Here is an 11,402-nt window from a genome sequence, read left to right as displayed (position 1 = left end):
TTCGGCCACACAAGAGGAAGAGAGAAAAGGAGAAGGGCCGGCCACACCAAGGAAGAAAAGAGAGAGAAAATAGAATAGAGTCGTTCATTATGAAGGCATCTCTACCCCCTCTTTTATAATTCTTGGTCTTGGCAAATAAGGAAATTTAAATAAAAAACTTCCTTAATTCTTTTGCCATGAAAAGGAAAATTTATTTAATTAAAAATAATTTTCTCTTCTCCAATTTATTTTGCCGGCCATATTAAAGCTACAAACAAGGAGAGTTTTAATTAATTAAAACTTCCTAATTTGTCTCCGGAAATTTATAAACAAATTCTCCAATAATTTTCATCCCTTCATGATTGGTTAATAAAAAGGAAATTTTATAAATTAAAATCTTTCTTTTAAACATGTGGATAAAAAGAAAGTTATCTTGTAAAAATTGAAATCTCTTTTAATCTACAAATAAGGAAAGATATCAAATCTTTTCTTAATCTTTTGTAGAAACTTATAAAAGAGAATATTTAATTTTTTTAAACTCTCTTTTAAATCATAAACATGATTAAAAAGGAAAATTTTCTTAAAATTTAAAATCCACCTTTTAATCAACAAATAAGGAAAGATTTCAAATTTTAAACTCTCTTTTAAACATGTAGATGATTTACAAATAAAGAAAATTTTTACCAAAAATTAAAACCATCCTTTTAATCTACAAATAAGGAAAGAGATTAATCTCTTCTCTTAATCTTTTGTAGAAAGCTATAAAAGGAAATTTTTAAACTCTCTTTTTAAAACCTTGATATCCACATAAGAAATAATTTTAATAAAAATCCTTTTTAATATTCTAGTGGTCGGCCACCTAAGCTTGGGACCCAAGCTTTGGCCGACCACCAACTTGGCTCATCCACTTGGTCTTGGCCGGCCCTAGCTTGGGTTCCAAGCTAGCTTGGCCGGCCCCATTGGATGGGTAAGAAGGTGGGTATGTGGTGAGTATAAATCTCTATATACAAGAGGTTACGATAGGGACCGGGAGGAGGAATTGGTTTTGGTCTCCTAATGAAATTAAGCATCCCGTATTCACCCCGAACACACAACTTAATTTCATCAATAATAATTCATTCCATTAAAAAACTATTATTGAACTACCGCACCAATCCCAAATTACATTTTGGGCCCCTTCTTATTATGAGTGTGTCAGTCTCCCTGTGTTTAAGATGTCGAATGTCCACTAATTAAGTGAGTTACTAACAACTCATTTAATTAATATCTTAGTCCAAGAGTAGTATCACTCAACCTTATCATCATGTTGGAGTAAGTCCATCTGCAGGATTTAACATGACAATCCTTATGAGCTCCTCTTGGGGACATTATTAACCTAGATTACTAGGACATAGTTTCCTTCTATAATCAACAACACACGCTATAAGTGATATCATTTCCCAACTTATCGGGCTTATTGATTTATCGAACTAAATCTCACCCATTGATAAATTAAAGAAATAAATATCAAATATATGTGCTTGTTATTATATTAGGATTAAGAGCACACACTTCCATAATAACTGAGGTCTTTGTCCCTTTATAAAGTCAGTATAAAAGAGACGATCTCTAATGATCCTACTCAATACACTCTAAGTGTACTAGTGTAATTATATTGTTAAGACAAACTAATACTTAATTACACTATGATCTTCCAATGGTTTGTTCCTTTCCATCTTGATCGTGAGTTACTGTTTATAATTTATAAGGTACTAATAACATGATCCTCTGTGTGTGACACCACACACCATGTTATCTACAATATAAATTAATTGAACAACTATATTTATCATAAATGTAGATATTTGACCAATGTGATTCTTATTTCTAGATAAATGTTTATACCAAAAGCTAGGCTTTTAGTATACATCCTAACAAGTTCGTCTCCAAATCACTTGGCACATTCCATGACCCAACCTAGACTTCCAAGTAGTACCCACTTGAGATCCATTTGCCATGGGTCCCAACTTGACTCTTAGAGTACCTCCTAGAGCTCTTAACCTTAGCTACCTCCCTCAGTGACTCATCTACAATAGCTAGGCCACATCGGTGCACCTCCGGTGACACTTGGCCTACAAACCTAACTTTCTTAACCTTGGACACCTTGTCCTTAGTTAATTTCTTCTTACTATTAAATGTCTTTCTCTTGCCATTTATTGGCTTCTCCTTGCTATAGTCATATGCAACCCTAGCATAAGACTTTCCCTTAGCTTTGGAGATACTAGATCGGTATCCTAGACCCGATCTATCATTGTTGGGTCTTTGGCTATCCAACATCATACCTAAACCCTTAGATCCAACCTTGAATCTTTCTAGGGTTTTCTCCAACTTATCAAGCTTTGATTTCAAAGCTTGATTTTCCCTTTCTAGGTTCCTAACCCTAGTGTCAAAATGTCCACCATGGACATTCCTAGACCTACCCTTTCTAGGCATATGTCTCCCCTTCTTATGTCTCCTCTTCTTGGGATTAATGCCTTTGGTCTCCATAGGTCTACCATTTCTAGAGTTATCATGAATGGATACCTTAGGATTTTGATCTACATTAACCCTACTTCTATCATGATATCTAAATCCGAAATTTTTCATTACTACATAATAATTATCATTATTTTTCCTAGCATGCATGGGAATATAAGAATTTGAATTACGATTCAAGTTAGGGTATACCTCCCTTACCCTTGAAGCTCCCCCTTGACTTGAGCTCCTCTTCTTCTCTTTCTCCCATTTCTTCAATTGTGCCAACTTCTTGAGCTCTCCCTTCCTTGGCCATTTTGTGTGTTAGTGTCTCATTTCTCCACACGTGAAGCACCTAATGTGCTTCTTCTCCTTCTTCTTCCTACAACTCAAATTAGATTCTAAAGAAATTGAATTGAGTTTAGGAGATACCTCTTTCTTACCCATAGGACATCTACTCTTGTAGTGTCCCTTCTCATTGCACCCGAAGCACACAATGTGATCCTTTGACTTGACTTTGGTGGAGACACTCACTAAGTTGACCTTCAAGACCTCTTCTTCACTTGTCTTGGACTCTTCTTCAACCCTTGAGGATGTTGATAATGCTTCCTCATCCTTCTTCTCCTCCTCGAAATTTGAGCGCTCGTCACCTTCCGGTTGCTCCTCCTCTACTTGAGCAATTGAACTCATCTCCTTGGGCTCTACCTCTTCATGCACTACAAGAAAAACCCTCATAGACATCAGTTTTCCACCGCTATCTATTACAAAATCGACCGATGTCTATGAAGGCAATGTAAAAGGTCTGCCATTTTAGGCATCGGGTTATAATCGATGTAGTATCACTTAACGACACCGATTTTCGAATCAGTTATAAACTAGTGTAGTATCACTTAACGACACTGTTTCAGCAACGGTGTAAAACTGATGTAATATTAGTTAATGACACCGGTTTTAGCAAGGGTGGAAAACCGATGTAATATCAGTATTGTTTAACGACACGGATTTGATTTTCGAAACAGTGAAAAATCGATATTATACAAACAAGTCAATATCCATGTAACCAACACATAAATATTATTCTTACAACATAAAAAGATAATAGATATTGTACACATCAAGTCCGTATCCACAAATTACACAAATATTCTTCTTACAACAGTATCCATAAAATATACAAATATTTTTTTTACAACATCAAAAGGTAATAGATATTTTGGGGGATCCCTAACCCCCAAAATAGTCTAGAATAGTGAATTTCTCTAAATCAGCAGGAATAATGCCAATTGGAATAGAAAGTGCATCCTTTTGTTTATCTCTGCTCAAAAGACCATTAAGTACCTGCATGATCATGTAAGCTAATTATCAAATTTCAAATAGTTAATGCTTGGTCTATAGAATTATATAACATCACAGGAAAGGTGAACTATCGGGCAGATGATAAACAGACTAAGAAAAAGAACCATAGGAAGCCAGTAGGTTATTGGCATCATTGAGAGTTGGTGTCAAAGTTCATATAGAGTTCATAATTGATCTAATACCAAAAAATGTTGAGACGTAAAGAAGACCTATTAATATAGATCACGCAGTCACAAAATAATTGCAACATCATTGATCAACTTCAAAATGCTCATAGGAAGATGCTAAAATGTAAGTTCAGCTCCTGTCCTATAATATTCGAAATCTACAACAGAAAAAATAAGAAAGATATATCAATGCACCAGATATTCAACTGTCAATTTTCACAACCCAATGTATTGCCTTCAACAATGTTGTAATTTCATGGTTTCTATCAAAGTTCTGGCAGGGTAGACAAGTATAAAAAATATTAATTTTTAGCAAATCATGTTGTGCTTATTGTACAAATTATAAAAATAAAATATGTACAGAAAGTGAATAAAAGAATTTCTGTGAGAGGCATACCACCTAAACTAACTTATAAAGGAAGAGAGAAAATAAAATTTTACAAAGAGTAAGGGAGATGCAATAATTCTACAAATGAGGAAAAAGTGTTAGCACAAAGTTGATAAGATTCCAGGATGGCATAAAGTTAGCTCTGCATAGTAGTTGTCCATTTAAATTGGTCAATTTAGTGACAAACTCATAAGATGGTGATCACTAAAAAGAAATAATCAATCAGGTTAAAGGAAATATATGTACAATTGTCGAGTAATGAGGAGCTGCAGGTGAAAAAGTGCTAGAATGAAGTGGAAGAAGATGGCTGACATTTTGCAAAACTTTTTTGGCCTTTGGCACTAGTTATTATGCACACATATCAAGGAATTTCTATTATTGCATCTAATGATTTTCTTAATCAACTTTAACTTACCCAAACAAATACAATGCACAAAACAAGATGAGTAAATAGCGGAAAGCAAAATCAATGTACCTCATTCACAATGCCATCTCCTCCAACACATACTATTCCTGAGACATTTTCAGCAGTAAGATAGTAAGCTTTTCATTTTCAAGTGTAAATCAAAGCCAAACAACCTATGCTAGCATACCATTAGGGTAGGTGTTGATTTCTATAGTGGAAGCAAGTTCTCTTGCATGACCAGCATATTCTGTTTTAACCACTTCCATTTCGAAGCCTACAAGCTGTCAATAAGTTTCTCAGTGAATAAACAAGCCTAAACATTTATAATAGTGTTAGATTTTCAATAATTGAAGCAATTTTTTAGTTTCTACTATTTTCTAGTCAAGAATGTAGAAGACCTGTCACACCTTAAATATTGGCTCAACTTTATTATGGAATACTTTACTTGAACGACCATGCCCAGAACGAGGATTCAAAATCACTAATATCTTTGGTTGACTTTTGCATTTTATATATGGAATGACATACAGAGGGTCAGATGTCACTACATTTGTAGACTGCTTCTTGCAAGATACTATTAGATGTGGCAAGCAGTTTATGTAGCATTGGAGATCTGCAAAGCTCTGGACCCACCTTACGGCTTCCTATGGATTAGATGCTACAAAACAGAAATCTTTTTGATATTTTTTAGGCTTCACAAAACAAGAAAGATCACATGATCTTCTTCTGAGAGGGTATGCATGAACAGTAAAATATCATAAACAAGCAGTATATGCAACCTGGCAGAAGTGGACCAAAATTATCAAAAAAAAAAAAAGTGGGATTTTACAGAAAGCATGAGAGAATCTTTTCCATAAAAGAAAAACTTGTTAAACTCACTGATATGACATCGCCAACATGTAGCACATGGGAACCCCAAGCTAGGGCTTTGCTTGAAAGCTTTGCATCAATACTATCAGAGTTTCCAATCCTTGATCCAATTTGTTCATCAGTAGTTGTGCCTTTGTTTTTATTATCTAGAACAAGTTTCCCAGAGTAAACTTCATATCCCAACAAATCATAATTTTCATCTCCAATATCTAATCTGTGCTCTTTAAGCTTCAAAGGATGGTCACTGGTCACATGAGCATCTGTTTGCTGCAAAGATTTTACCTTAGCCTCTTTTTTCAGGAAAGGAAGGTTTTCAAATTTTGACATAGGTCTTCCTGCAGTTCTTATAAGCAGATGTCATTTTCTTGCTAATTTACCTCGTGCCAGAATCACAGATGGATTCTGACACTATTGGCGACCCTTTTCCAGATCTACTCTAGTGACCACAAAAGGTAATCGTCTATGACCATTCTTACAAGTCTGAGTGGTGACACAACTCGTGCTTCTTTCAGCATCACTCAGAGCATTAACATGGAGCAGTGCCTACTTTCTGGTTTGCCCAGACATAGCTTATATTCATGACCTACAAACTTAAAAAGAATTCCTCAAACAGAAAAATAAAAGATAATAGAAGATTCACTGAAATGATCAGCCATCAATGAGTTACTCTCACCAAATTATACTAGAAGTAATGGAGCACAAATATGAGTAAAAGAAGCAAAATATCTCTGAGAAAAAGCTAATGCCCAAATATTTGTCTCATTCTCTACTTCTTCAACAAGAAAAATTCTCCGCCCAGAGCAATATCACCAGCAAACCAAATCGTTGTTGGAGCTAGAGGGGGAGAAAAAACTAGTAAACAAAGAAAGGCTCCCTATTAAAACAGTTCAAGGTCACCCTAAACCTACTATTATACACTACACCTAAAAAAGATATTTTTTTGCCCCTATCGGAACAACGAAATGCCAATCCATTCATTATTAATCTCTTCACAGAACGAAACCTTCAACTCCACAGCAAATACACTACCCAAATTTAATTTCTCAAAGGATCCAATGAACAAACAAACAAAAATTGAATCCCTCTGGAAGAACGAACTCGGAGTAAAAGAAACAACATCAATACCAACTTTCAAGACAACATCTTAGCCGCAGACAAAACAAAGAAAAGAGACGCACCTGGTGCCATAGCTCAATGCAACGGAGCCGATCGGGTGAAATCTAATACGGAGCTCGAGAGGGGGCATCCACAACAAAGCAACCAAAAGCAGATCGAGCACAATAATAAACACATAAACTAGTCTGAGTACTTTGGAGGACTCCAGCGGTGGCAGTGAATGCTGGACCGGAGATGAATGAAGGAAAAATTATCAGAATGTGAAGAAGGGCTCCTCTTCTCACCCAAAGGGAGGAGTTGGAGGAGATGCGGTGTGGTTGGACGGAGAAGCAAGGGCGTCGTGTGTTGATCATGATCAGGAGAGGAAGGGGCATCCATCTAGGAAGGGGAAGAGGGAGATGAGGCTGAGAGAGATAGTCGGACGGTCAGTGGCGAGGAGGAAAGTGGCGGCGGCGTTGCGACGGTATATGGTGGACGACGCGATATAGGTTTAGGTTTGGAGGGAAGAGTGAAGTGTTGCAATTTTCGGCTAAGTATTGGTGGAAAAATTAAATTATTTTATTTTATATAGACACCGGGTTTTAAAAATCGCTGTTAATATCGGTGTTTATTAATGAAAAAAAGGCGCTCATAGACATCGGCTTAAAAAACTGATGTCTATGAGCAAAAATCTGCGCTTATAGACACCGGTTTTTAGAAAAATCGGTGTAAAATACTCAAAGACATCGATTTTTGCTTAAAACCGCTGTTGTTCCACTGATGTCTATGAGGATTTTTCTTGTAGTGATGTGTAGGCAAAAGTTCTTCTCCTAGAACTTTCTTCACTTTACTCCACAATTCGTGAGCATTCTCATATTTACCTACATGACTCATCACATTAGAAGGCAAAATATCTACCAAAATTGATATTACCTTATCGTTTTCCTTTGACCATGTGGTTTGCTCTTCCGTCCAATGTCGTGGTCGGAGCTTCTTCCCTTTCTTGTCCTTCGGGAGTTCAAATGGTTCCTCGACGACCATCATCATGTTCCAATCCGTCTTGAGGAAGTTCTTCATCTTCACCATCCAAAAGGTGATGTCCCATAAGCTTCCTCCTTCGAACTTCGACGGTTCTATCAAGCCAGTCATCTTCTTAAGCATTGCTCTTCTTAGCGGTTAGTCCAGTGAAGTGTGTCCTCACTCTGATACCACTTGTAGGGGATCGATGGCCGGCTAGAAGGGGGGTTGGATAGACGACACCCCCAAATAATCACTTCCTACATATTTGTTAGTTGTGCAAGAAGAAATATAATAATACAAACACAAATAGGAAAGCTAAATACTAAAGGAAAGAATGCAAACAAATCGACACGCCGATTTACATGGTTCGGAGATCAGGCTCCTACTTCACGGTTGTCCGTAAGGTAGACGATCCCTATCCGTTGATGGATTACTCCCCGGAAGACCTCCGACTAGCTCACATAGCTCCTTGTGGGTGGAGAAACCTCACCACAACTCTCACAAGAACTCTTTACAGGCTAGGGCACTGGTAGACTACTAATAGGGGTTAACCAACTCTATTTCATCAACTATAACAAAGCTCCCAAGCCTTGGTTATATAGGCCGCGGGTTGGAAAACCCCGCCTACTAGTCGACTGCCAAAACCATCAGTCAACTGCCCTCTGTGGAAATTCGACTGTTACATCTCAACGGCTCGATACCAGTCGATTGGTAAAAGTACCAGTTGACTGCTCCACACTGGTTGAGAGAAAAGAAGCATTATATTCATTCCCAATCGATTGCCCAGTCGACTAAACCAGTCGACTGATGAAATCACCAGTCGACTAGTACTCGAGTACAATCTCTCAGCACTCGGACCTCACCCTTACGACTCATTTGACTTTTCGTTGTAGCTTTGACTTCTTACCTTCAAGCCTACTTCCTTTGGCTCTCATCCCTCGGATGCACCCAAGCCCACGGCTCATCCCAATGTCATCCTTTACGTATGCCTCGAAGTCGCTTCCTTCGACTCTTGTCCTTACTGCCTTGTCCATGGTCCCTCGGATGCTCCATCCTTCACCGGAGCCGAAGCCATCAACCTGAGTCATATGTGTATCCTACAAACCTACACACTCACATACATATATAAAATAACAAGGGTGAACCTAACTTAAACCCTTTTCTCAAACACCAAAACACATAGTTGCACGGACCATTGGGATTGCTCCAACAACCATTGGAAAGGGACCAATGATATCCATGCTTCATTGGTCAAACGACCAAGACATCATAGATGCCTTCATCTTCTTGGTCGGTCAGTGCTAGATGTTATGATATTTTTGACAGAACAAGTAAGTGGCCACTGCCCGAGTGGCATCATCTTTCAATGTAGAGCAAAAATATCCCGCCAACAGGATCTTTCGGGCCAGAGATCAGCCGCCCGAATGACTTCCACAAGAGCTTGATGCACTTCTTGAAGGATGTATTTGACGTCCTCAATTCTGACACACTTGAACAACGCCCTTGAGAAAACTCTTTTATATAGCTGGTCTTCAACCAGAGTGAACCGCCCAGCCCTCTTCTTCAACAGGCGAGCTCCTTCCTGATCAGTTGGAGCGTTACTCGATCGGAGAAAATATATCAATAGGGTCCTCCAGTCGCTTGGAAAGGTTATTCCTTCCATCCTATCGATGTGGGACACTAGTGATACTCGCTTGATCGGCTAACTTATCATGACCAGCGATAATGAACTGGCTAACTTAGCCAGCTTGTCTTCCGCCTAGTTATCTGATCGGGGGATCTTCTGTATAACAACTTCTTGAAAGCTTGCCTTCAACTTCTCCAAAGCTTCTGCATATAGCCTGACTTGGGAGCTGCTTATTTCGAACGTCCCCAATAATTACTGAGCGGCCAACTAAGAATCCAAGTGGATGAGGACTTTTGCCACTCCGACATGCCGAACTGCCTACAAGTCGGCTATTAGGGTCTCGTACTCGACTTCATTATTTGTAGCTTGATAATCTAACCGCATGGACAATTGCATCCTATCCTCTCATGACAAAATTAAGAGAATGACGATCCCACTACCTTATCGAGTGAACAATTCATCTACATATATTTTCCAAGTCACGTCCAGCTCAACGTTCTGGACATCAATGATAAAATCAGCTAAGGCCTAGGCCTTGATCATCGTCTGGAACTGATATTGTATATCAAACTCGCCCAGCTCAGTTGTCTATTTGATCAGCCGTTTGGATACTTCTAGGTTAAAGAAGACTCTTCCCAAGGCATTGTTGGTTATCATGATGATCAGATGTGATAGAAAGTACAGACAGAGTCTCCGAGCGGTGAGTACTAGCGCGTAACCCAATTTTTCAAGACTGGTGTAGCAGGACTCTGCATCTTTTAATATGACTTAGGAAATATAGAGGTTGTTGCTCATGGCCATTTTACCTTACCAACACTAAGCCAATAGCATACTCGGTGGATGACAAGTAAATCCATAGCGGGTCGCCAGTGATGGGCTTAGCCAATATAGGCAAGGAGGTCTGATACTTCTTTAGCTCTTCAAGTGCCTTGTCGCATCCTCATCCCACTGGAACTTAGTCACTCGGCGTAAGATCTTGAAGAATGGATGACTCTGATTGGACAATTTAGAGATGAATCATGATAGGGCAGTAATCCGTCCAGTCAACCATTGAGGCATCCTTCAAGTTGCGGGGCGAGGGCATGTCTTGTAATGCCTTCACCTTGCTCGGATTCGCCTCAATTCCCCGTTTGGTGATGATGTATCGGAGGAAGCAGCCACTCTTTACTCTGAATAAGCACTTGTTTGGATTAGCTTTATTCCATACGCCCTCAGGGTTCAGCAAGATTCTTCGATGTTTACACAAAGAACAGAAGCTTGGAAGGATTTTATTAATATGTCATCAAGATATATCTCCATGTTACAACCGATCTACCATCAGGAAACCTTGTTAATCAGCCTCTAGTAAGTGGCACCGACATTCTCCAATCTGAACAGCATGACGTTGTAGCAGTAAGTTCCATCGACAGTGATGAAGCTGACCTTCTCTTGATCCTCTCTGGAGAGCAGCACTTGGTGGTAACCTTGGAACGCATCGAGCACGTAGATCAGATCGCAACTCACTGTGGAGTCCACCATCTGATCTATCCTGGGAAGAGGATAGAAGTCTTTTGGGCAAGACTTGTTCATGTCACAGAAGTCGATTCAGATTCACCATTTGTTACCCAGCTTGGATACCAGCATGACGTTGGCAAACTAGCTCAGAAACTAAACATCACGGATGTGACCGACTTCCAAAAGTTTTTCTATCTCCACTTGGATGATCTAGTTCTGCTCCACACTGAAGTCCCTCTTCCACTGTTCTAGCTCAGTCGGACGTGAAGCTCGTGCTGGGCTACACTTGGTGAGATGCCCAAGAGCTCGTGGGTCGACCATGCGAACAAATCGTAATTTCATCTAAGGCAGGTGACCAGCTCTGCCTTCTTTTCCTTTGTTAGGTCGGAGGCCATGAAGGTTGTGGCCTCCGATCGGCTAGGATGAATATGGACTTCCTCCTTTTCCTCATAGACCAGTGCGGGAGGTTGTTCCTTGATAGAGTTCACTTCCAAGCGCAGGGCCTTC

The 11,402-nt window shown here is 39.2% G+C and overlaps 1 protein-coding gene across 4 annotated transcripts; it reads right to left on the bottom strand.

Moving 5' to 3' along the window:
* Positions 1-3,569: 3,569 nt before the first annotated feature.
* On the bottom strand, positions 3,570-7,273 carry LOC122032331 (sphingoid long-chain bases kinase 1-like). Of its 4 annotated transcripts, none has more exons than XM_042591611.1 (5): positions 6,838-7,273; positions 5,669-6,249; positions 4,977-5,070; positions 4,859-4,896; positions 3,570-3,810 (listed from the first exon to the last, which is right to left on the bottom strand). In XM_042591611.1, exons 2-5 carry the CDS (start codon positions 5,984-5,986, stop codon positions 3,697-3,699), a joined length of 564 nt encoding a protein of 187 aa, XP_042447545.1. In that variant the 5' UTR covers positions 5,987-6,249; positions 6,838-7,273; the 3' UTR covers positions 3,570-3,696. The 4 variants fall into 4 exon arrangements, 3 of the variants coding, with proteins under 3 accessions (XP_042447545.1, XP_042447544.1, XP_042447543.1); XM_042591610.1 differs by having other exon boundaries at positions 5,669-6,242; XR_006126045.1 differs by having other exon boundaries at positions 4,977-5,447; positions 5,669-7,273.
* Between the last annotated feature and the right edge of the window lie 4,129 nt (positions 7,274-11,402).

This window comes from Zingiber officinale, chromosome 11A (assembly GCF_018446385.1).
Source record: "Zingiber officinale cultivar Zhangliang chromosome 11A, Zo_v1.1, whole genome shotgun sequence".
NCBI classification, from domain to species: Eukaryota; Viridiplantae; Streptophyta; class Magnoliopsida; order Zingiberales; family Zingiberaceae; genus Zingiber; species Zingiber officinale.
This window is presented reverse-complemented; position numbering and strand designations above follow the sequence as displayed.